The sequence below is a fragment of the Symphodus melops genome (genome assembly GCF_947650265.1).
Source record: "Symphodus melops genome assembly, chromosome: 3".
Classification (NCBI taxonomy): domain Eukaryota; kingdom Metazoa; phylum Chordata; class Actinopteri; order Labriformes; family Labridae; genus Symphodus; species Symphodus melops.
The window spans coordinates 17,017,906-17,043,078 of record NC_136693.1 but is presented as its reverse complement, the minus strand read 5'-3'; the positions used below and the strand labels follow the sequence as shown (position 1 = coordinate 17,043,078).

Here is a 25,173-nt window from a genome sequence, read left to right as displayed (position 1 = left end):
GTAATTGGAGTGTGAGCGGATAGTCAAGAAGATGCTGGGTCATTTGTAGCATGGATAAGCTAATGTTTCATGAGCTAACGTTTTGTACATCTGTAAGAGGGATAAGCTACAGGTTTTTTTGCACATTTAGTTTTAATGGCTTTTATTAGTTTCATGTATTGTCTGCAGCAATTTCCTCGTATCCCGAGACACATTTCTCCCCACGGAGACGCAAAAAGAAGCCTTGGCCTTAATATGATATCCTCTTTTTCTGTGGATTTTACGTTTCGTTCACGGCAGGGTAATGAAGAAACAAAAATGAACTGAATCCATACTCCTGAGATCAGAGATTCTAAATACATGCACATAACGGAGGATATGTCCTTTATCTGTGATGAACAGGAACTAGAACTTGGCTTTAGGCACCTTCAACTTAAAGCTCGTCCATTCTTTACTTATCTCGTAATTGCATGTGTAAATCCTTCGGATGTGTCCTCTCCCTGATGCACGCCAAGTAGCCGGCACAGAGATAACACTGAAGTGGGGGAAAGAGCTAAGAATGTACAGGGTTCAATCTTGGGACATCCATCAAGACTAGCGACTCATTTAAACTGATAAATGCTGATCCTTGCTGGGAGATTTTGCCTTATTAAAACACAAGAGAACAATCTTTTTGTTCGAAATAGGAGTGTGGGGAAGTTTTAGAAAGATGATGGCAAATATTCTCGACGCTTTAACAAACAGATTATTTAAAGTCAAACATGGGGTGAAATAGCCGCAGGCTTGTTGAGCTATTACACTGACGCAAACACAACTATCCGACTTTTTCTTTCCGTGACTGCACCTTGGGCCGTGGTATTTAAGCATGTCATTAACAGATTCATCATTATTTGAGGAGGGAGGGGCGGATTTCCCTTGCCACAGGTCTCTGCAATTCTACCAATCTGTGAGTGGTGCCAGGAGAGCTCTTAATAAAAAAAAATATATATATATATATATCCTCCCTGCAAAAAGCATCTGATGAGTCCTCATGTGGAGCGCTGGGAGGCAGCGCTAGGTTACACAGTTCCACACTTAAAAAGGCAAACACATCAATAGCATCATTTTTAGATTCCCCACTGGTTCTCCAGTGTCTGCTCAGGGCTACTCATCATGTTACACTCTTGTAGAAACAGGAAGCAGGACCACCGAGCAGTGCGGCCGAGCTGTTGATAAAATGCATATGAGACTATTTTTGGGGGCTTTTGTTGTCTAATCAGGATGAATCTCACCGGGGAGGTCTGCCGTCCTGTTTATTCAGGTTTGTGACTTTGATTTGAACCCTGTGGACCTCAGAGCAGGAAAAGCATGACAGCAATCACAGCTTATCTCCACCTTCAACATATTGGATTGCTCCATGAATGATGCTCTCACTGTTATGAGAAAAAAAAAAAAAAAAGTAATCCGAACCGAGATAATGATCCTGGACAGACGAGATGACCTTATTAAGCATCAGGACATCAGATATCAGAACCACAGATGAAAATTTGATTTTATTGGGGTTTTTAACTTCATAAAATAACACACAAGACTCATGCTGAAGAGGGAGGAGGGGAATATTACAGGCTACTCCAAATAAGCTCCACATATGAGAAGCTTTGGTTGCCAAACCCCAGAATAAGAGGAGGTGCAACCAAGTGCCTTCAAGGTGAACAGAACATTTTTCCGGGGACTGCTCCTGTTTCTTAATTAAGGTGTTAAATGTCGGGGTCGCCGGTGGCGCAGCTGCAGTGCGCGCGACCCCATGTATTGAGGCTTAGTCCTCGCGCGCGGGCGGCCCGGGTTCGCGTCCGGCCTGTGGCCATTTCCCGCATGTCTCTCCCCACTCTCTCTCCCCCTTTCCGACTCTATCCACTGTCCTCCCTCTACAATAAAGGCAAAAAAGGCCAAAAATAAATCTTAAAAAAAAAAAAAAAAAAAAGGTGTTAAATGTCTAGTTAAATTCCAGGTCCTAAAAATGTTTAGAATAATGCAAAGCATGGCGTAGTGTCATGTAAATAAAATAATACTGAACTACTTGGCTTACAATACTACAAAAGAAAAAAGAAAAGAAAAGAGATTCAAAATTGCTTTTGAGTTTAAGACTTGTCTTTTCTGTGACACATAAAGGAAATCGGAACCTTTCTGTCCAAACACAAATCAAAGAGACACATTAAAAGCCGGATGTGTCTTTGAAAGAGAAATTGCCGGTGATTTTTGGTTCTTTCAATTGGCCATTACATTTTCTTTTGTCTGTGTTCAGACATCAAACAGATCCTCTCGGAAAGATATATATATATATATATATTTTTTTTTCCTTTCCCCACTAACAATTTCTCTGCTCAGCCAAGGGGACACATGCTGTGCCGCGCTCGCTCGTGATGTGAGAAACAGGATGACACTATGCTCTTAGAGACTTGAGAAGGTTTTAATATGTTTCAGATACCTAAAGGGGTTTCTCTCTAGTCTGGGAAACGAGGAGAGAAAGAGGGCTGCGAGGAAAGGAGCAGGTGAACAGAAAAAAAAAAAAAAAACAAGGGTTAGAAGGGTATAACAGACAGAAAATGCTTTTTGTCAGGCCAGAGGACTCTTGAGGCTGGAGGTCTCAGCAGCGTCTGTCTTTATCAATAATGCAATACACATACGTGCCACCTCATGGCCTTATACATTTTTCAGCGACCTCAGACATGGAGGATCTTCACCTTGCGTTTCCACTCATTTTTTCAGAGGCAGCTGGAGAGACGAGCTGATGTGAGCGGGCTGAACTCAGAGTTAACCCTGACAGCAGTACGGTGACACCTGTCATTGTCATGAATCTGGCAGCTGACTGTTTTATAGGCATGAGTCGATGGACGCCAAAGGGAAAATATGTGACACCAGGGAGCCCAGTCACACAAATATTCATATGGATTTCGAAACGGAGAGAGGCACGACGTTTCAAGAGACAATCTCCATGTTGTTTCTTTTGGCCACTTTCTCCATGAGCTTTTCAGCTGTCACATGCTCTTAAATTTTCCACAATGTTATTGCAACAAGTACACTCTATCACACCCAGAAAAAATAAACTGAATGTGTTCAGAAATGAATTAGGATTGATGCCGATATTAAGAAGTAGAACAACAGAAATGCTAAAGCGTGCTAAGGTGCCTTTTTTAGGAACCAATGACTTTTTGAGAGGTACAACTTTCCAAACTTCAACTTTTCTGTGAAAATGATAATTAGAAATTCAGCGCGAGTGTGCTCAGAGTGTGCAGCCATGATTAACATAACCTGCTTTCAAACCCTTTCCATGTTGATATAAATAATACATATCTTTTGAGTTACAGCTTTTTGAACTGCATTGGGATTGAACCTTGAATCTTGCCTCTGCAGCTCTCAAGGGGCTAAAGACTTCCAGACTTCCACAGATGAGATTCAATCCCCCTATGTGGTGCACTTTCACTAGAGACAATAATTCTTCAGTCCGAGGCTTTTTCCCCCTTCAGTGCTGTGAGGGTTGCCTGAGGCACACGTAAAGTAAGGGCATGCTTAAGGCCACCAGTGCCTCCCTGAATCCTATTCGGTTTTGGACCCAAACAAAAAAAAAAAAAAAAGCTTGAGGTCGGCCCTGGAGTCCCCACTTGACAGAGAGAATCTCTGCGACTCAGTTAGACCAACAAGAGTACACTTTCATTTTTTTCCTGCAGCGATAGTCACACAATCCACAGTAATATCTTTTTTTTTTTTGCCTCTCAGTTTTAAAAACGGTGATGACGAGTGTCACAGTGTCATCCATTGATTTGCTTTTGGCTGTAGCTCCGAGAGACACGCATAGTCGAGAAGTCTGAATTTATTCGCACGCACATATTTTAGGCATGAAAGCCACACTTTGAGATCAGCTTTCCTTTACCTTGAAAACTGAGTGAAGTGTTTTCATGTTAGAAAAGCTCTACTGTCTTCACTCCCCCGACCCTCTGCTCTCAGAATGCAGCTCATTATTGAGGGTCAGCTTTAGAACGCGACAGTCTTGAGTTTAATAGATATCCAGAAGAGTGAAGAGTGCAGCCACATAACTCTCAGTAAATATCCACTGTCTCCATGTCTCCCTCTCTAAAAACTTTTCTCTTTCACAATATCTTGCAATCTGCGTTTATATTGAGGTGGCTTGAGCCCACAGTTTTAGGAAATCCTCCTTTCTGCAAAATTAAAGAGATAAGTGTTTTTAATTATCCAAAGCTTCACACAAAATATGATTCGACATTCAAGGATCCTACAAACCAATCTCTCTACAGGAAAACGTTTCGTTATAAGGCCTTTCTTCCTGTCTGTTAAATATTTTTAACATTTAATTCTGAACTGTAAGAATGACACTAACTATGCTTTACAAGCTACAAGCCAGAATGAAATCAAGTATTTTCACTGACAACCATTACCTGTGACACCATAACTAGTGGATCCCTTTTGATCATGAAACCATGCACTTTTTTTGTTCTCACATCTCGTGGAGGATTTTCTGCCTGCAGAATCTAAAAGCTAAATGAATAATTAGCATTAACATCCTTTTTCACACCAGTGGCTATTCCTTTTTCTCTGAAACAGAAGATTCCTGATAATAAAAGAGACTTAAATAGACACTTAATATTGGGGCTACCAAATCATTTTTATGAATTACAACATTTCTATACTTGATTAATACTTTTTTTTTCCTGGTAGAGTGAAGGCCACAGAAAAAGGAACTCATTACAGATCAAAAACTTAATGAAAACAGCTGAACGGTTAAAAAGGTGACATGTTTGATGTCATAAGGTTGGTATGACTTTTTACTCATCAGCTGAGCTTTTTGAATGTTTTTATTTTTTTATTTAAGTGAAACAAGATGTGTGCCTAAAGAGAGACACTGCAGAGGCCTATTCATAATGAGTCTAAAGGTGCAAAATAACGTGTGATTCATCGCAGCAAAAAATTAATTCTAACCTTGATTAATTGAGATTAACTAGTTAATGCTGACAGCCCTACTAAATCTACAGCTTTGAATAGTCAACAAGTCAAATTAGTTTGTAGTGAAGCATGTTGGCAGCAGTTACTAAGTCAGGTCGTTTGTGAATCAGTGAGACAAAAAAAAAAGAAAAAGAAAAAAGAAGCAGTCAGAGAAGTTTAAGCCCACGATCAGTCCCTGAGACTGAATATTAGACGGGCAGTCAACTCCAGTGGCATGAAGGGATTTGGAGCAGTGAAAGCATTATGTTTCCCTGCCAAGATATATCAGCCTCCAGCAAGATGAGCTCTGTGTAATAACAAAGGCTAATCATGGTCTCTTAGCATATTAAAGTTTCATATCGTGTGAAAGTCATTGGGGAGTTAAGGAGATTCTTGTACATGTCATACTGGGGAGAAGGCCTTGAAATGAAAATTTGACTGCTAATGTTCGACATGTGGAAAGACCACTTGTCAACAAACGCACTTTGGCTTTAAAGCTGATGGCGCAAGGACATTTATGGGATGTGTTTTTTGCAGGTTTTCGGAGGACCACACATTTTTCTTCTGTTTGACATTGTAGTTTTGGCACCTGAGGAAGATCTGTGGTCAACATGTGATCAATTAAAACTGTTTGAGAAAGTGTGCAGGCATATCTTCCTCTGCCTTACCCCAAAGTGATTTGCATGTAACTACCTCCTCTTTCTTTCCATCATTCAAGCAATGAACGTGACGGTACTATGGGCATCAAGCTTAAACTAACCCTCAGCAAGTGACAGACATCCATCAAAGTGGTTCCTTTAAACCCTCTGCTGGACACGGCAGGGGTCAGAGGTCACTGATGAAGGGCACTATTAACTGTGTCGTGGGCTGATTAGGAAATCAAAGAGCTGACAGTGTCGGAGGGAAGGTGAAGGAACAGGGACGGGGAGGATGTAGGTGGGAGATAGAGGTCTGAGAGGTGAGGATTATTACCATAATGAAAAGTCAGCAGACTATCGGGGGCACAGGTAGACAAGGACCTTTGTTAGATTCAGCCGAGTCGTGTAGCAAGCATGTGTGGCGCTCCATTTATTTGGCTCTGCGTGTTATTTCGGAGTGTGTTGAAATCAAAGACAGTGTATGCTTTGCTCCCTTTAACACTTACCTTTACTTTCTTAGCTCTGACCCTTAAGCAGGCTAATTTTATGGAGCATTTGCAATTCGGATTCACCCAGCTGTCATGTGCACCAGTGTGTCCGATGGTAATGTTTGTGGCTTCTTATTTAGCACAAAATAGTGTCGTCCTTACTTAAGGGAGAGGGAGTAGTCGTTCTTGCTGGTCTCGCTGTTTCTCACCAGGTAGCTGGCCTCCTTACACAGCCTGAGCAGAGATTCAGCATCTGTTCGACTTATCGCTCCATGGTACCAGCTACAGGGAACAATAGGAAGAGAGGAGGAACAACGACATGGTGAGGACAAGCTAAACATTTAAAACAAAAAGGAATATAAATCAGTAGTGGTCTAAGCTGAGCGGGCAGCAAAATAGCCAACATAAAGGATTGGAAATAAAACAGAGTCAGGAGAAAAGGAACACAAAGACCAGACTCACAACTGGCTCTCTAGGGGCATGGAGGGGTCAATACGCTCGCCGAGAGAAGAGCTGCAGTGGTCCAGTGAAGACAATTTGGTGTTGACCAGACAGCCGCTGGAGTGTCGCTGCAGCGGGCGGGTTTTACCCTCCTTTGTAGGCGACATGCGAGGCTTCTCCACTCCATCAAACTGAACTGTAATAAAAGGAAAATCAAACAGCTGGAGCTTTAATGTTGTAAGGAGGATGGATATATTTAAAACAGTTCAAATGGTTGACAGATTCATTATCAGAGTGTTTCATTTTTCAGATATTGTTGTTAAAAGCCAGTTGGTAAAGCTAGTGCACTTTACAGAGGGTGGACGTTCTTAAACGCTACGGCATCAATGGCCAATAAAAATAAAGTCTCCACTTAACTTTACAACAGCAATGAGGTGTGTGTGTGTGTGTGTGTGTGTGTGTGTGTGAGAATAAAAAACCATGCATTCACAGTCACACACAAAAGCAAACACACACACACACACACACACACAGTGTCACTCGGTGTAACTCATCCAAATGAAGGACGTGCAGACACAGTGGAGGAGGCGTAAATCAATCCTTTCACCTGTGTACATATACGGCAGTGAGAACGCACACAACATCCTGCCCACACAAACTTCCTCCTAACCACTCACAACAGTCGCTCATGCGTCGTTTGCACCGCGCACCCACACGGATCCCGCGCGCACATCCTGAGAGTTAAACATTAAATTGGCTTTTTCAGAAAAATCTCAGGCTCTGCCGTGGACGCGATAAGCTCCCTTAGCAGCCTCGCAGAGATGTGTTTGATGGCGTGTGAAAGGGCTGGGGCTGACCATGACATGACTGGCAGAGGTCACTGGGTAAATTCACAGCCAATCAGCACGCAGGAAAAAAAATACAAAAAACATTTGTAGTTTTTTCCAAATGCTGTCATGAGAAGAGAAGAGAAGATAGTGTTCAGAGGTGACAGGTGGAGACGGAGTGATGTGCTCGTGTGTTTGTACATGCGTGTTTTAGACATTTTTCTCCATCATCCATCACTGTAATGGCTGTCACAGCACCCTTGGCGTTGGATAGAACGATTTAGAGCCACTGACACGCTTCATGAGCAACAACGGCAACACTGTCATGACAGGCTTTTCCCTGAGATCTTTGTCTGCTTAAAGGTTTGAGAACAAATCAAAGATGAGCCTTTGATGGAAGGAGTTCAAGGTTTATGAGGCACACACACACACACACACACACACACACACACACACACCTCCGTCTTCACAGATCTCTGTCTTTCCTCTGAACATGGCAGTCAGTGTATTGAGAGATAGGCCTTGTGAACATATTAGTCGGGAGGAGTCTACATCTGTCTCGACGATAAAGTCCAGGTAGAGGATGATATTACACTTTACAGTCTGTGAGCTCGCCAAGTGTTCCTGGAGCAGACTGAGTAGAAGGGCTGACAACATTAATCAATCAATTTAGGCAACAGGAGACAACAACATGTCGACACATTTCTCTGAGCTTGTCGACACCTCTAAGTCGGGCTGTGTGAGATCGCCTTCTTTAGATTAAACAGTTCACATGTTTGTTTGTTTTTTTAAGTTTGGGTGATGTGTAGTCTTTGTCATTAAGCTCTAAATGGTCGTTAAAAAAATTATCCAACTCTTTACAGCTATCAAAACAAAGCGTATTATAAAATAATGTGTATCAATTGTCCTTCATAAAAACCAGGCGATGGTGAAGCACGTCAGATGTAAAAATGATGCCATGTTAAATAATAATGTTCTAAAAGTTAATACAAATGGGCTTAGCGAAACATAAGCTTCCCCGCAGATTTAATTGAGTTACTTACAGTAACCTCGAGATTGGGAACTTCAGAATTAGACTAACTGTACAAGAAGGAGTTATGGGAGGGATTTTTGGGCGAGTTAAGATCGGAATATTTCCAGGGCTATCTGTGAACTCATGCTCAGTATGTTTGAACATAAATGCTGCAGTTTCAGCTCTGACCAGCAGGGGCTCCCCTTTACTTCCAGTCAGTTCCAGGTTGAACTCGCTGGCCTTGAGCTCAGTGATGCGTTCCCCCTAAACCCAAACTAATGGAAATGATTATTGTAAAATGACAAATATGATATCCCTGCCTTCCTGACTTCTGTTTGGAAAAGAACTACAGCTGAGTCTTAACATGACAGCCTGACTGTACTGTTGCATGATGGCTTGTTATATTGCAACCCTAACCTGAGAGCGGAGGAAGAGCAATAACTGTAGCTGAACTTCTTTAGGGTCGTGTGCTCGGACTACAGCGACGTCTGCGTGATGCATTCAGGTCCATGCGAGTGTCATTTCAAGTTCTCTACTTTTTCATACAGTTTATTTGAACTACATGCAACGACTGCTGGGAATACACTGCAACTGGGCTGAACATACAGTATATGGGCATGGGTGAGAAATAGCGTTTCCATGGAAACTGACCAAGGGGACAAGGGAGATGCATGTTTGCTCCACTCATCCCTGTCAACGCTGACAGATCACAACATGAAGATGTAGCCAATCGCTCTCCCTCAATCCCTCCTTCGCTTTCAATTCCTCTCTTCCTGGTTGAAAAACGTCCGGCCCTTCCCCATCGTCTCCGCCTGACCTTTCCTTTTGAGCTTTCCATCTCATACACTCCACTTCTGTCTCTGTCTTTTTTTTCCCTCAGTGATTTTGTTTGTCAGGGACAAAGATAGGGGAACATTGACTGCGGAGGAATGGCTGCTCATCTATGTGGGAGAAAAAAAAGAGGAGAGATGGAGATACAGTTTTGATCTGTTATCTCTGCTGTTTCCGATGATCCTAATACAGGGTTATCAATCACAGAGCCTGATACCAAATTGTTACATTTTCACCTAAATTATATGTTCATCAAGGCTGCTGGTGTGGCAGTAGATGAGTGTTTCTATTTCACTTTTCCACACAGTCTGTCTCTCGGTGCATCTAAAAGCTCACTCAGCCGACCGCCTGACCATAGCTCTTCACAGTTCCCAGCACCCACACTAATTTCTCCTCTTCCCCCAGATTCAACACAATCAATGCTTTTATTTGACCTTGATGAAACCCTTTTTTCTTTTTTTTCACCACCTAGAAAAGCTCGAGAGGCTATTCTCCGAGGAGCTCACCCCATCAACCTTCCCTGTCAGAGCTCGGACTTTTCCACTGACAGAGCGCGTAGTTCAGCAAGAGGAGTATTACCTCCAAACTAAACAAAAAGCTATCGACGTACTTCACCGCTTTAATGCCATCCCACCCCAACTTGCATCAGCCACTGTATAATTGTATTTAACAACTGAATAATAGTGGGTGAGAGCCAAACTTATTCCCCTTTCATTCTCTGGAGCACACACCGATCTGAAACACGACCATCAGGAGATTGACAAGAGGATTGGCCCTGGAGGAGAACAAAAGCCCTGAGAGGCAGCTTAAGAGAGAGGAGAGGGTAAATACACACTCTCTCACACACACACACACACACACACACACAAACACACACACACACACACATGCGGAAACACAAACGCACACAGGTGAAATGCACAGGGGCAACTGTGTGTGTGTGTTATCAGTATTGTTGCTTGTAAAGTGCAGCAAATGGATTCTGTGTATCAGATTGAACTGTCAGTCAGATGGTGAGTGATTGCTGAGCGACCTGCCCCCCCCCTTCAGATACTCAGCTTCCTCTAGAGAGCTCTACGGAAAAGGAAAATAAAAAGAGGATTTAAGAAGTGTTGTGTGTGAAAGCGGGGGGGTTAAAATGAAACTATTAATACACTGTGACCAAGCCAGAACATAAAAAGCAACAATTTAATGCAGCAAAAACACAACAAACATGGAGTAGCTTAGATCAGCTTGTAGTAGGTATTTTGCCAATAATTCACATTTTAAATTATTTATTCCACTCGGTAAAAAACATCTCTAGGTCAGTTCTTTATCAAATATCAGGGAGTTACTTTACAGGATGCTGAAGTCCTTTTTAATCAAACCTTCGATGTATTTGTTTGTAGACAAAAATGACTAGAAAATGTTCTTTTAAGTGACAAAAACTTGTGTTTGAAAGAATAACAATGATTATCATTAAGCAATGATATTTGGGTTGTGTTGGCCGTTTTGTATTATCTTTAATATGTCTTCTGGGTGTGGCTCACATATAAGCCATTCCCAGATTTTTAGCACGTATGTATAAAGACGATCTGAAACCAGAAACAAATGAAACCCTTTAAAAAGCAAAGATATGCTTTGCAGCAAATTAAAAACAACAAAATCAAAGCGCTAATAGAGCATCACATAGGCTTCTAAATAACAGGAACAATTCTCTTTCCCCTCTGTACAATCTCCTCGGCAAATTTCTCTCATTAAGCCAGCTAATTAATTCTCATCTACCAACAGTGCTCCTATCAGAAAGGATGACCAGTCTGACGTGTGAAGTGTGCCATCATCCGCTGAACTGAGAGGGGAAAATTAAGTCTTCCAGCCAGGACATGTGAAATGATTAACAGGGCTGTATCTCATTAGAAAGCACTGCACACTGGAAACTAGTGCTCAGCGTGATATAATACCCACTGAAATGGCCGTTCAAGAAATCTTTCACTTTTATGCTGATATTAATTATATGCATTGGAATCTCAAATAACGGTTTTCTCATATTATCTTTTTGAAAGATTCCACCATCTTTTGAATGTGATTTTCTCTGTTACATAAATATATAAAAAAATAATTTCTAATTGGGTTTTCCAAGACAAAGGGATGACCCTCCAAAGTGTCAGCTGCTGAATCCATTTAAAATTAAATCTGGATATCTTTTCATTACTTGTTTTGGGTTTTTCCCCCCCCCCAGTCTTCATTGATATACGGAGAGAAGAGGTTAGAGAAATGTTGGTGGTCTGGATAATTAATTCTTGTCTAAAAAACAAAGAGAAAAAGCTCGACATTGTACTTAGACAAAAGTGCTTCCATTTATATGTAGATGTAATATCTACGCCGTCAAGCTGCATTTACATTTTGATAATGAGGTTTGACCTATAAAGCTGATTTCCCTGTACTGTAATGCATGTTGTTTTTTCCCAGTTTACATTAGAGTCAATCCTAATAGCCTACACACACACATACACACACACACACACACACACACACACACACACACACACACATACACACACACACACTTAGCTCTCAGGCTATCTGCAGTATGAAAGCAATCCAGTGTGTAACAGTTGACTAATGTCCTGGTGTGTGACTGAGAAGCTGCTTGCACGTTGAGGTCAGCAGAGTGCATTGTAACTGTATTCACCAGGGTCATGGAGGCCATCACCCCCCATGTCTGCCACTCTGACCTTAGACCCCAAAGATGTAGAGTGGGGCCATACTGGCTCAGACAGAGGTAGGATCATTTTACAGCTGGATGCCAATCTTAAACCCACTCACATCACAGAGGCAACCAGAACCTTTCCCATGGATTTATGGACATAAATCAACCCCTCGCCATGTCCTCGCCTTCAGCACGCAGCGGTGTCCTCTTACACGCTCTTACTCTAAGTCTTCCCACTCTGTCAGGGGAAACCCCATTCCTGGCATTAGTTATGCTACATGTCCCTCTCCCCCCTCTCCCCCCAACCCCCCGGTAATTACAGCAGTCAGAGTTTGCGCTTCAGAAAGGGCTTCAAAAAATCCACTAGAGGATCTATTTGTTGTAAAAACAGATCAATTACTGATTCATTGTGTGATACGATGCTAAATATGGCTTAACCTGAGACTGATTTTCCCAACTCATGTAAGCAACTTGTAGAGAGCAGCAGGCTGGAGGGACATCTGGGACGGTTATGAGTATGTTGACAAGAGGAAATGGGGGTCACAGCAAATAGCAATTACGCATGCAGAAGGCGGTTCAGCACAATTAAAACTAATGAGCCTTCAGCCCTAAAAACCTGCACAAGAATGAGTGATTTTCTGCCACATGTAATCCAGATGGAAAAAATGCAGTCATTACTGAGCTAATACCCAACGTCACACTGTGTAATGCTGTTTAAAGTGCAGAAGACTTTCGGTAAGTCATCACTGACCAGTCAAGCGTAAGCGGACGCTTTCACGTAATCGGATATTGCCCTTCTGTACTGCTGGTATGTTTTGAAATGGATCAAAGACAATGATGCTGGAGGACACCACTTCCAGGTGAGTGAGATTTTTTAGTGAAATTCTTAGTAAGTCAAATATAATCTATTTTGTTGTCTTCTACGCTCACCGTATAAATAGAAGTGAAGATATTGAAGGCATCACACTATATTGCCTCCAAAAAACCCCAGACAAATAGACAGATACACGATGACATGGAATGATGGATGGATGGACAGAGATGGATGGGGGATTCATGTCAGGGGGTGTGGGTGTTATGGAGGGTAGTTGACGGGATCGACGCTGGACAATGTGAACACCAACACCCACCCTGGTGGTGCTGGTCACAGCCTGTCTGTCCAGGAGAGGGCTGAGCTGTCTGCGAGGGAGACTCCAGCTCCTCCGCAAGGGGAGGGCTGGTGTTGAGCTGCCCAACAGGAGGGGGCCACGGTAGGTCCTTGATCACTTTAATCTCTACTGCAAGGGTCGACGGCGTCATCAGAGGAGAGACGGAGGGAAGGGAAAAAAGGAACAGCAACAAGGGACACATGGAGGACAAAGGGAATGAGGAGAAGGACGCAATGACAGAATAAAGAGATAACAAAAAGAGAAAAGGAAGAAAGCGCAAGAGAAAAAAATTGATTAGAGCAGAAGATCCCAGCAATGTTGACGAGAGCTGGTTTATTTTTATTGATCCAAGGGTTAGCACTAGCTGTGGACTAGACAAGAAAAGAAATGCAACAGGACTGAAAAAGAAGTGAGGTTAGATTATTGGACAGTAGGGTGACAATCTGATGGCAGGTTACAGGTCAATACAAAAACCCTGCATTTGTGACAGAAGCTAATGGTCAACGGTTAATTGTTTTCATAAAAAGCTCAACTTGGAATGGGATTTGGAAGGATACAAAGTCAGCAAACAACCTGTTAAGCTTAAATTGGTTGTGGAAGATGCTCCTGAACCCCAGCTCTACCTCAATAGTCAAACCCACTGTAGTCTTAGCTCCCCTCTCCATTAGCTCCTTCTCAGCAATCCCGACACTATTGGATCCATGTCCCTAAGATAACTTATGTTTATGCCTCCAGTTTACATGCACATACGTAGTGATACCGTTCATCGGTATACATTAAACACATGTTATAAGAAGATGGTACATAATTAAAGTTGCAACTATGATTATTATTATGCTGTCAAGGCGTTATTAGTCTATGAGCCTTTCCATTAAGAACAACAATGTAAAGAGTGTGATTTACTAGCATCCTGGCAGACTCCACAGACTGAGAGCCTCATGTCCAACAGGGTTTGCCAGGTCAGGTCAAGAAAGTAGTGAAAAGAGCCACATTCAAATAATGTAATGTCAATAAAGCTGACTCAGTGCTCCTTCAGCAGCCCTTGGTGAAAAGGGTTCGACTGTTTTCATTACCATTACTGTGTCACTGTCTTGTTTGGCTGGTACACAGGCTTGTGTTTGCATAATGTTATGGACTTGTCTGTCTTCCACGCTGAAAGGAATTGCCGCAGCAGTGGTGTTACAGGACAGGCTAATGAGAAGCAATATCTGCAAGCTTTGATGACGGCGGGAAACTGTAGAATATTCTATCCGACAAGCAATTAAATAGCCGGGCCTGCGGTGTCAGGGCGCTCATCTAGAGAAGGGTGGCTGAAAGGAGGAGCTACTTGCTGTCTTTCCTGATGGGAGAGGTATGGAGTGGTGGGCTGGAGCTGCAGGGTGGTGGAATAGAAGACAGAAGGTCAGAAACTCTGGGAGATAAATTCAACTTCCACCACTTTGGGGTGAAGTAGGGGACTCTTTTCCTGTGAGATTAAAAGCCTAATGCTCATTTCACATTGCAGATTAGCGTGTAATTGTTTGGGGCTGCCTGCTCTCTGCAGCCCAGCTGTGAGGATGAGGAGACGATTTGGCCAAGTGTGGCTCAGTTTTGCTTGGTTGCACAGCTGAATAATATCATTTAGTACCATGTAAATTGAGTTAAACTCATCCAGAAGTCAGGTGTGTTGTTACTTTTTAAAATTCTGGGTGACTGGAAAACTCAACAATCCTAAAAAAATATATATAGTAACAACAAAAACCCAGCCAGTCAGCAGGACCTCTTGAATAATCACTGATGTTATGTTGCTGTCTCGTTGAGTGCATTTACTCTTTGTGGCATTAAAAGGCAGGCTGGGTAATTTCCTTCACATACACATTTTAATATGTTGGTTGGTTAGGTCCTGATTGTAATTAATAATTCATGTGCTGAAAAAGAAACAAAAACAAATCCATCCTCTGTAGCAGTTGTAAACACTTCAAAAACGATGTTGGCACTCGGTCCACGTTTTATAAACCAATCAAGCCTCTCTACCTCATGCATGAGCCCACACTCAAAGCAGGAGTTGAAATTGAACTTCTGGACCAATGGCGCTGCTGCATGTAAGTGGGGGGCGTGGCTTTTGAGGGAGCACAGAGGGGAGGGAGTGGGTGTGAACACGCAGAACGGAGAGGATGCTACTTTCAAAATCATGCTAGTTTTTTGACAATTACCAACCCTGCCTTGAAGGAATTATAAATTCCAAGAAGTGATAACCGCAGATTCCTTCACACCCTGAAGTCATCCAAATGCCAGAAAATATTTTCACCAAGCTGCCCACTTACTATAAACCCGTTTACGTGTTGTTAAAGTGGCGGATGCAGAATTCCAATGATTGCTGGAGTGAACAGCAGGTGAACTGTTTCAGGAGACTTGAGGGGAAATGAATGTGTCACATAATTCCCACCTCATGATATGACAAGGTAAAGCCACTTCTGTCTTTGTTTATCTGTTGTAGGTTCGTACGTACGGGACTGAAACAATGCGTGAAGAAAAACAATATGACATCTTGCATAATCCTTAAAAACGCATCTCGTGTTGACATAAGAACTGAGGTGAAAAACAGTTCAAATGTATTTAAGTGCACACAAATAGCCATGATAAGACTTGTATAACTGGACCCCCTTGTCATGTGCCTGTCCCATGAAAGGAGAGCTTTGGAGGATGTACAATGCCAATGCAACATGTCTCTTGGTTAGGACACAGACAGATTAAGCAGTCTGGTCAGGGGACATTCAGTAAGCTGGAGTTTTGAAACACTTTGGCTGAATATTAGTTTCTACAGTGCAGTTCATCCTGAGAGCATCTGAATAATGAGCAAGGGTCCATTTTTATCTATGTTTACCTTCCCTTTTTTCCTCCAGGAGTAGAACTTATTTTAAAGTCAGGTATTTGTTTACCCAGGCTTTTCATTAGCCCCTGGCACTTCATCACTGTAAACAGTGCAGCATCATAAATCAACGGCTATGCTTGTTTCCACCGTCGCCATTTAATTTAGTTCTGCTTAATTTGGTTGGCTAATTGCATGCATATTCAAAACAAGCTGAAAGATCGCAATGTTTATGCCACACATCATGAGCAGAGGAACGTCAAAAACAAACCAGCATCTTCTGAAGACGTGTTTGTTCCGATGGCACCCGAATGATCACAGATAACATCTGTGTTATGCTCCAGGGAGACTGAAATGCCATCTCATAGTTTTCTCCTTTACTGTATTTCTCGCATTATACGGTCACTGTTTCAAGGCACGGATCAGTTTTTAAATGTGATGTGTTTACATAAAATATGAAAGTGGTTTGATGGAGATGTGATGACAGCACGGCATTTACCTCAGCTCTTATCGGCGGAGAGAACGAAGAGAGGCATAAATGACGGCCGTTTCAAAGAGGGGTTGACGAAGGTGTGCTGCCTCGGAGCGGAGATATACTGCACTGTTGTGTGTGTGGCCAATGTGTGTGAGTGAAGATAAGACCTGTGGCAGTGCTTGGTGAAAGGCGGGCAGGACACGTTTGAGGCTCATGAAAGCGGGCTGTCAGGAAGGTTATCAGCGGGGTGCTGCAGCAGAGGCCGAGAAGACGACACAGAGATGGAGCAGAGTAGTGACGGACAGACAGACATTGTTGGGGCAACCAAATCAGCCAAGCAGAGACGAACAGAATCATTGCACCTGCAAAACATCGGGCTTTGACCCTGGTGCAAAAAAAAAAGAAAAAGAATTAATCAATTATTTAACTTTAGACTTGAGCATCAGATTTCTGGGTCGTTAAGCACATAGGGATTCATTAAAAAACCATAAAGCTGCTTAAGACCGGAGGGAGAAAGCAACAGCGCCTTCTCTTTTCTACAGTGTTAAATATATAGCACCCCGCTGGGCAGGAGCCAAGTGGAAGAGTTAGAAGCAGGTAACAGAGGGCAAGGAGATTAGGTAACAATGGCCCTCAATACCGTTCCTGCTGTGAGGAGGCTCAGATTTCTGATGGCGGCATGTCCATGTCTGCCTGAGTAAGTAAGAGTGCCATGTTCAAGTCAAGCACTTGTGCTGACACTGACAGACCTGCCAGCAAGTTTTTTTTTTTTTATTACTTTTGCAGGTTTCTTCTCATGGTCAAATTCTAATTCAAATTCCTCAGCAGACAGGCGACAGGAGAGAGTGTGCTCAGTCTGTGAAGTGTGTGTGTGTGTGTGTGTGGGGGGGGGGACAGGGAGGATGAGTGATTAACCAAACCGCAAGTACACAGCACCCCTACACCCTAACAAGGCAGGGAATTTACATTCCATTGCATAGCTGTCAGGCGATAGCCCAACAGTGAATAATAAGGCCAGTTCAAGTGCTGTGAAGAGGTGAGCGTGCAGGCAGTGGTGGGGACAGCCGTTGCAGTTAGGAGTATTACTGTGCTCTCCTTCTTATATCATTAATGAAGACAAATAGTCTTTTATGAAGACTGTGTTAGCATGTTTCACCATGGTGGGAGGGCATAGGCTGCTCTTGGTATTCATTTAATCTCCCCCTCATTTTTTTTTATTTTTTATCTTACACCCACTCTATGGCTTAGTCAGGTCGTGCATTTTTTTTCATTATCTGCTAATATTTTGTTTGCAGACACTTTCATTCCCCACATAATTGTTTGGAATACAAACTGAATGTTTGGTGGAGTGCAGAAAACTAGCTTTGGAATCCAGCTGGTGAACGGTATCATTAGTCACTGATATTACACAGCCATAAAGTGCTTCAGCAACTATAGAAACATCACTGAGGGAAAATTGCTCTCCAGAAACCCTAACAGCACAGGGAGCTGTGGTTAGGCTGCTTTTAAAACAGACCATCTGCCCACAGAAGTGTTTGAATCAGGCCTGAAATAGCAAACGGGGAACACTTTTATAAGCTGACTTAATCGCTGACATCTGAGGACACATCTGCATCCTGGTAACGGAGAGCAGCACTACATCTTCGATATAACCATTTATTTTTACAACACTTTGAGTGACCTGGATCAAATGGTTAACGAATGCCGGTTCAAGTTTTAGGTTAACTTTGTTCATTTATGTTTTTCACATATCATGTACAAAAATGCATTTCTGTTTATGTTCTTTGACGGTTGGATTTTTTGTGCAACCTGTACAATATGTACTTTTTTCCCCACTCTTTTGCAGATTGAATCTAAACATTTCTAAATTCAAGAATAAATAATGTTTTATGTGATTTCAATCAGACATTAGAATAATGTTTTCAGTGACTAAAATGATCTGGTTTTCGATTGAACTCAAAATAATGAAAACATAAAATGAGACTCTTGAACCACCAAGACATCCGATCCTGAAACCTGGAGTCCATCAGGACTTGACTGAACATTCCGTCTCATTTTAGAGATTACAGTAAGCCCACGACCTTATGACTCAGGTGTAATGTTTCATGAACCTCAAGTGACCCTGCTTTAAATATGGAAGCACGATCTCTCCTAACTGAGCCTATAATAAACGTGATACCGACGTTTTTATGACACTGAAAAATTGATTGTCTCAAATTTCTTGGCATTATCCCTCAGAAACAGATGTTCAGCCTGCTGGTTTCTAATCAAAAAGGTTTAAGATTGGGAACTCCAGGAAAAAAGCAAGGTAACCAAAAGCGGACCACAGTGTGTAAGCTGGTTCTTCAGATAGTGCAGGGGAGATGAGGTTTGGATGGCTAGTGAAGTGGGATTGTTAACAGCCTTTAAGATTTGGCTCAAAGGCGGACTTAAAAATACAGAAGCAGTGCGAAATATCTTGACAGTGGAGGTAAGCTGGTTGCAAAGATCAGAGCCTCAGGTGCAGGCACGAAAGCTCAAGTCTTCAAAGGTGGGAAACTTTCTCTAAGCCTCTTGATGTCTGGATCCGAGGCTGGTCTCCTCTAACACATGCAACAAAAAACAAGCCTGCACTGATGAGGCTTGTCCCAAAGACGTCTTTGTCATCCTTCCCCCTTTTGCTGTCTCCCAAACAGTGAGGAATTATTTCTGCTTGAATGAAACCTAACAGACAGAGAACGAGCGATAAATCAAAGCACTTTAAGGACGGCTGCTCTCTTCACTGAAAGCTAACTTAAAGACACATCACTCTAATTCCCAGCCAAGTCTTTGACATACAATGGAAATTAAATGAATCATTGTCACAGGAGGGATGTTGTCTGTAAAAAGGAAAGTTGAAAGAGGGACGTGTTAGTAAATAGCTGCCTAACCAAACACTTCTGAGTGTTGCTTGGCACACAAATAATGAGGGAGAAAAAGGAAATTGATTAAGAATGCAGCATCCCTTTATTTAACTAATCACAGGCGGAGGCAGCACAGCGTGACTGCAATGAAGACGTCGGTTCCTAAAATACTTTGAAGTGAACGGGGGAACAGGAGTCAAATGACAGACACATAATGAAACGTCAAGAAGGTGACTAATGAATAGACAGACACAAGGTTTGTACCAGGACCCATTTGAAGTCTGGTCAACCTGTCAGCACTGTCTTCATGCAAGCGTTAGGAATCCATCTTCGCACGTGGCTCGTTTCTGTTCGTTTATTAGAATCCTTCCAATGTCTGAGAATCAGAAAACGGGATTAATACTAATGCCTCTGTATGACCTGCTACAGCTAACGTGACCATCAGCAATAAGGTTGGTCATCGCCATATTGTTAGTGTTGATGAGGGAAAAGCGTTGCCTTGGGTAGGTATCAGACGGGGTGATTAACAGTTCTAGACAGAAGAAGCAACATTTTCCAAAGCAAAGATTTTCAATGAGTGATAGTTTGAGCTGTTCAAAAAGCAGGATCATGTTTCTCTTTACTAATTGCACATGTTCAGGAGCTGATCGGCAAAGGAGCAACAATCCATCGGGGCACAAAGCGACATTTCCTCAAAGCAGCTTTAAATACATGTGTGTTTGGGTTCGACAATATCTCTGAGGATTTGTTTTCTTATCCGGGATCAATTAGTGGCATCACGAGGTTTCTGTGTAAGATTAGACTTAGATGTGTTTAGATGTTGGATTTAAAGCATAACTTTATAATATTGCGTAAATAATACACAATCCCCAAACTACCTTGGTGCCAACGTTTTGAACGTGTTCAGAATGGACATTACTTTCACAAAGTATTTAACTGTAATTTGCCTGAAAATCTCCTCCCAGGTCCCAAATGGTCGGTCTATGATTCTGTGTGGGATTTATCTGTCCTCCTTCCTCTCATCAGTTTGGCTTTATTAAAATATGTAAATGCACGGCAGTGTTTCTGAACCAAACAGAAGGGGAAATAAAAGATGAAAAATACACAAGAGTAATATATCACAATAGAATTAAACGTATTAAAAAATAGAAAATGATCAGAACATAATGAAGAGAATATCAAATATGTTGATATTAATCCACGTCCATCTACTCTGAGAAATTACATGAGCACTCCTATAAAGCTCAATCCCTCCTCCAGTGTAAAAAAAAACAATGGGTTAGACATACTTATTTTCCCAGTTGTAAACAAAGCCAAAAATCGTCTCTCATTCAGATTTAATTACATATAAAAATGTTATTCATTGATGAGATATTCTCATCCAAGCAGAGGACGAGTATAGCTCAGTTTTGGGCTCAAAAGCCTTTTTGTTTATGTAAACCATTTCAAACATCTTCAACATTTGTTTTGATATGATTAAGAAAAGCACTCGTTCGGTCACTCTTTTAAAGAAGAATGGATACACACTATGAGCTTACTAGGTAGAAATGAATTTGCACTAGTTCAGTTTACAATTGCACTGCCATAAAGTAAAAAAAAAAAAAAACATATATTATAATCTTTTTTTTTTCAAGCTGCAGTTTTTGCATCACTGGAGGTAACATGAGTTCACTCACTCCACCAGTTACACACATCACCTCCTTTGCAGAGTCGCTGCACTTATTTTTTGCACTTGTTACATATCTACTGAAAATCAGATTTGAAGAGGATTTTATAGGATGGCTGTTCCTCTTTTAGTCCACTTTAAGCACTAGGCAATCACAGTAGCAGCCTCCAGATAATACCACACAAATCCAGAACATTTCTAACAAGCTGATTTGCATTTTTACTGTAAGTGGGTGACCTTTTTTTTTCCCCAAGTGCTGGTGGAGTTGAATTTCAGAGTCTACATATTCATTTTTGCAGTGTTAACCAAATCCCACAACTACTAATAAGCTTGGTTGTATCATTACATTTCAATTACATTTTTACATTGTGCATTTTAAGTGTGACTTATATCCCAATACTCAACATTAACTATAACCCAGGAGGTTCAGGCATACAGTCTAAAATGAAAAGACAAAAAGACAACAGAAAATCCCAAGCCCCGTCTCCATTGGTACCTGTGAGGGATTTAGAGGTGCAGTCCTTTCTTCCGTGGGGATCTGATCCAGTGCCATTTACAGAGCCCTCGTAGCTAATGCAGTCATAACATAGCAGAGCTGTTCAAGGATAAAAAAAAAGACAAATATAGAGAGAAAATGGGCGATGAAAAATAAACTCAAGGGCTGGTGATTTTCTTTACTTATAATAGATAAAAGGCTTGGTATTTTATGTCTGGGGTGCACATTTATGATCCAAAGCCGTATTCTTTCCAGGAACAGCCCTGTTTGATGTTATGGCTGTGTTAGCCATGCTAAAGCTCTCCAACCACGACGACTAGCTGCACCTACATGCACCTGCACAACCAGTCATGCCCCCGCTGAGACCGCTAATGCATCGTCTAAGTTCAAACAGGCAGCAGTCGGATCAAGACAGCAAACAGTCGACCAGACACCTGCGAGTGAACTTAGCGGGTGCTTTAACAGGAGGAGAAGAAAAGATGTGTGCACAGAGAGTAAAGAGCAGCAGCAGCAGCAGCCTTCAAACCTGACGAAGAGTTACAAAGAAAGAAAATGTTAGAGCGAAACTAAAAACAGTTGGCCGGGTTAGTTGAGCAGAAAAGTTTCACATTTGATTCTGTGAAAGGTGGAAATTGAAAAAGTAAAACCCTTAGCAGTTATCCTCAAACAGGATTAGTTTACATGGTCAGGTTCAAAATATTTTGACTGCAGCACTAACAGTATGAAACAGTCACAGCTGAAGGTAAAATGCATTGAAATGTGGATTTCACTGTTTTAAGGAGAGACCTCAGAAATGCATTTGCGAAACAGTGAGGGTGTAATTCAGTCCTAATTATTTTAAGCGAGCCCTCCTTGTTTTAAATGCCTCTGTGCACTCTCTGTCTTACCTGCAAAGGCTTTGGAAATCCTCTCTTTCTTCCACTCCCAGGGCTGGTCGTACTCCTCGGGGGGTCGTTCATCATCCTGTGGCAGTCGGCTTTCTCGGGGACAGCGCGAGCGCTCAGGGTCCGAGTCTCCGCCGTTCTCGGCTGGCTCGTATGGCGTGTCGTACAGGGGCAGCTGTCTCAACGATCCGTCCTTAGAGCCTCGTCCCCCAGAACGTATTTCTATAAAAGCAGGGAGAACAACGCGTCTTTACGATAGGTTTCTGGAACAAGTACGAGACGAAACACAGCAAAAGGAGATTTGTGGATTTGGACTTTTGACATAACCAGAAAAAAGGCTGCTTGCAAAAAATATGATCAATACATGAAGATGCTGACTTTCCAAATGATTAGACTGGGAAGAAAAATAGTTTTAGCTACTTCCCTTCCAATAACTTTCTCTAAGGCTGAAAAGTTAACTCTTTTTATTGTTTTTCACTCTAAATGAGAAAGAAGCTGTAAGCTCAGAGTTGTGATGATGGGTTATTTTTGGCTATTGCAGAACGATCAGAAAAGTGAACATGACCTACAAAGGGCCTCTTTCATGACATGACTGACGGTGACAGTTTGATTTTTAGCTGATGGCTGACGGAGGAAGTAGAAGAGAGAGTGTGGAAGAGGAAGACCTGGAAGGCTGAACACCTGTGAAGCACACACAGTCTAACCTCCCCGAACACACACAAAAAAAAAAAGATTCTCACAACTCTTCTAAACAACCTTGCCGCAGGCTGCCTTCACCTGCTCTGCCAGAACATGGTGAGCATCATTTCCTTTCCCCAGCATGCCGTTCTTTCTATGATCCCCATAAACAACTGAACACTGTTAACGTCGAATGTTCTTTAACACCAATAGAAAGTATGTACTCCAGTCGGGATAGGAGCTTCATTCTCTTCCAAGGATAATTAGAATATACAGCGCCATGTGTTTGAGTGTTATTTGCTTGAAGGCTGGTTTGGGATATCAATTCTGACATTTGTTGAAAATCGATGTTCCCTCTCTCTCTCTTTCTCCAAATATTATCTGGATACACTTCAGCAAGTATCACAAGAGGTCCAAAACAGGAACCAAAGTCAAGGTCTAAAAAAACCCCACAGGAATTCTGAAATACAAAAATGTTCACAATTACAACAAAGAAACCGTTCTTTACTGATGGCTGCCGTAGCTGTGGAGGTGTATGCTCTCAGCGAGCGGTCAGGAAACGGTTTTGTCCACTGTGTAGAAAGATTTGAAGTGTGTCTTATGGAGAGGAACCTGTTGACATGTTTAAATTCCGGGTCAAAGAGTGAAACTGCCAGTCCCCCGCCGGTCCGGTTGTATTAAAGTCTATGAGGAAATAACTTCTATACGATTGTTTGACCTGGGTAAACATTTCGAGGATGATTTCTGGGCTCATCTCAGTGCTCCAGTTTATCAGGCGCTACCAACCTGACTGACCTCAAACATGAGCACACTAAAGCCCTTTTGAGTTTAAAGAATTATCTCTACAACCTCAGATGGGAGAAGGAGATTCCTTGACAGCAGGAAACTTTTTTTGTTTTCCCCCCCCACATTTGCCTGGGTCACCTGATCCAGACAAACATTGTGCATGGCCCTTTTATCCTCCCTGCGTAGATGAAACAGATCTCCCTCTCACTGGAGCATCATACCCTTGAGAACACTCCCTCTTCTTCTTCGTGCCCTCCTCCTCTTCCTCCGATCGCCCTCTCGCTCCTCTGAAGCCGTTAGCCGCCGACACCCTTCCTCCTGAGCCACATGAAGCTGTTAGTGGCCGGCAACACCGTCGAGTAATGCAATGCGAGGAGAATGAAATATTGTGCCACACTGCTGCATAATTACCTCTTAGCCCAGGGGAGCTCTTGCGGAAAAATGAGCAATGCATTGAGCCTAATGGAGCTACCCGCTGCTGCTGCTGGTGGTGGTGCTGGTGGTGGTGGGAAGTGGAGGGGTGGAGTGAGGTGAGGCTTGCCTGGTCCCGCATCTCAGCTTAAATCGTGCATTAGGCAAACTCACACTCTTTGATCTTGCAGTGGTTTTTACGAGATCCGGGCGTGATTACGTCCCACCTCCCCTGCACGAGAACAAATAGCTCCAGAAGAGGAGGGAGGAAGCGGCGGGAGGCTTCAGGAGGAGGGGAGCGGGGTATTAATGGTGGGGTGTAAATCTAGAGGGAAGAATCCTTTAATTGAAGGCACGCTCTCTTCGATAAACTCCAGCACTGGATTAAGACTCCCTTTTGAGCCTCCTTCCACTCCGTCTCTTTTAATTGACTTACTGCCCTTCTAACCTTCATTCTTCCATCTTAGCTTCCTCCATGTCAGCTCCTCTTAAGGCATGCTGGGTAAAGTGGGTGGGGATACATCTGTCTCACAAATGACAGTGATTGGCATGAAAATGGGCTTTGCATTCTGTCTTTGACCTCTAAACCCTCCAAAGAGTCAAGGGTCGACCACCGCACCCTCCCTTGATGTTCTCCGACCTCTCCCTACTCGGATGTCAGACTTCCTGTCCAGATGCTGCACTTCCTCCGTTTTATTTTATTTTTTTTGGCCCTCTATTTTGGCTCTTGGTTACCCTTACAATACCCCTGAACCCCCCCCCCCCAAAAAAAAAAAAACATGCAATATTGGAATTGAACTTTCGAGCCAACAAGTTTTGAGGAAACAAAAGTGTTTGCTTTTTTTGTTTGTTTGTTTTTTTAACGATACAATTAAACATCGAGAAAGTGAGCTCCTCTCAACGGGGTATCAACATGTCATGTAGCAGAAGCTCTGAACAAAACCATCTGTTTAGCAAGCAATGAAAAAAAATAAAAAAGTTTCTGGAGCAACAGCAGAGCACAATACTGAACACCAAAAA

At 42.4% G+C, this 25,173-nt stretch overlaps 1 protein-coding gene across 4 annotated transcripts in view; it reads right to left on the bottom strand.

The window, feature by feature from the left end:
- Positions 1-25,173, bottom strand: part of shf (Src homology 2 domain containing F) — an 88,634-nt gene that overhangs the window by 4,128 nt on the left and 59,333 nt on the right. The window contains exons 3-7 of one of the 4 annotated variants that reach the window (XM_079338767.1): positions 22,282-22,500; positions 21,395-21,493; positions 13,010-13,156; positions 6,542-6,716; positions 6,242-6,361 (exon numbers count right to left, since the gene is read on the bottom strand). In XM_079338767.1, the coding sequence (XP_079194893.1) occupies positions 6,242-6,361; positions 6,542-6,716; positions 13,010-13,156; positions 21,395-21,493; positions 22,282-22,500 (760 nt within the window). The remainder of the gene's footprint in view (positions 1-6,241; positions 6,362-6,541; positions 6,717-13,009; positions 13,157-21,394; positions 21,494-22,281; positions 22,501-25,173) is intronic. The other 3 variants (XM_079338769.1, XM_079338768.1, XM_079338770.1) reach the window with 3 other exon arrangements.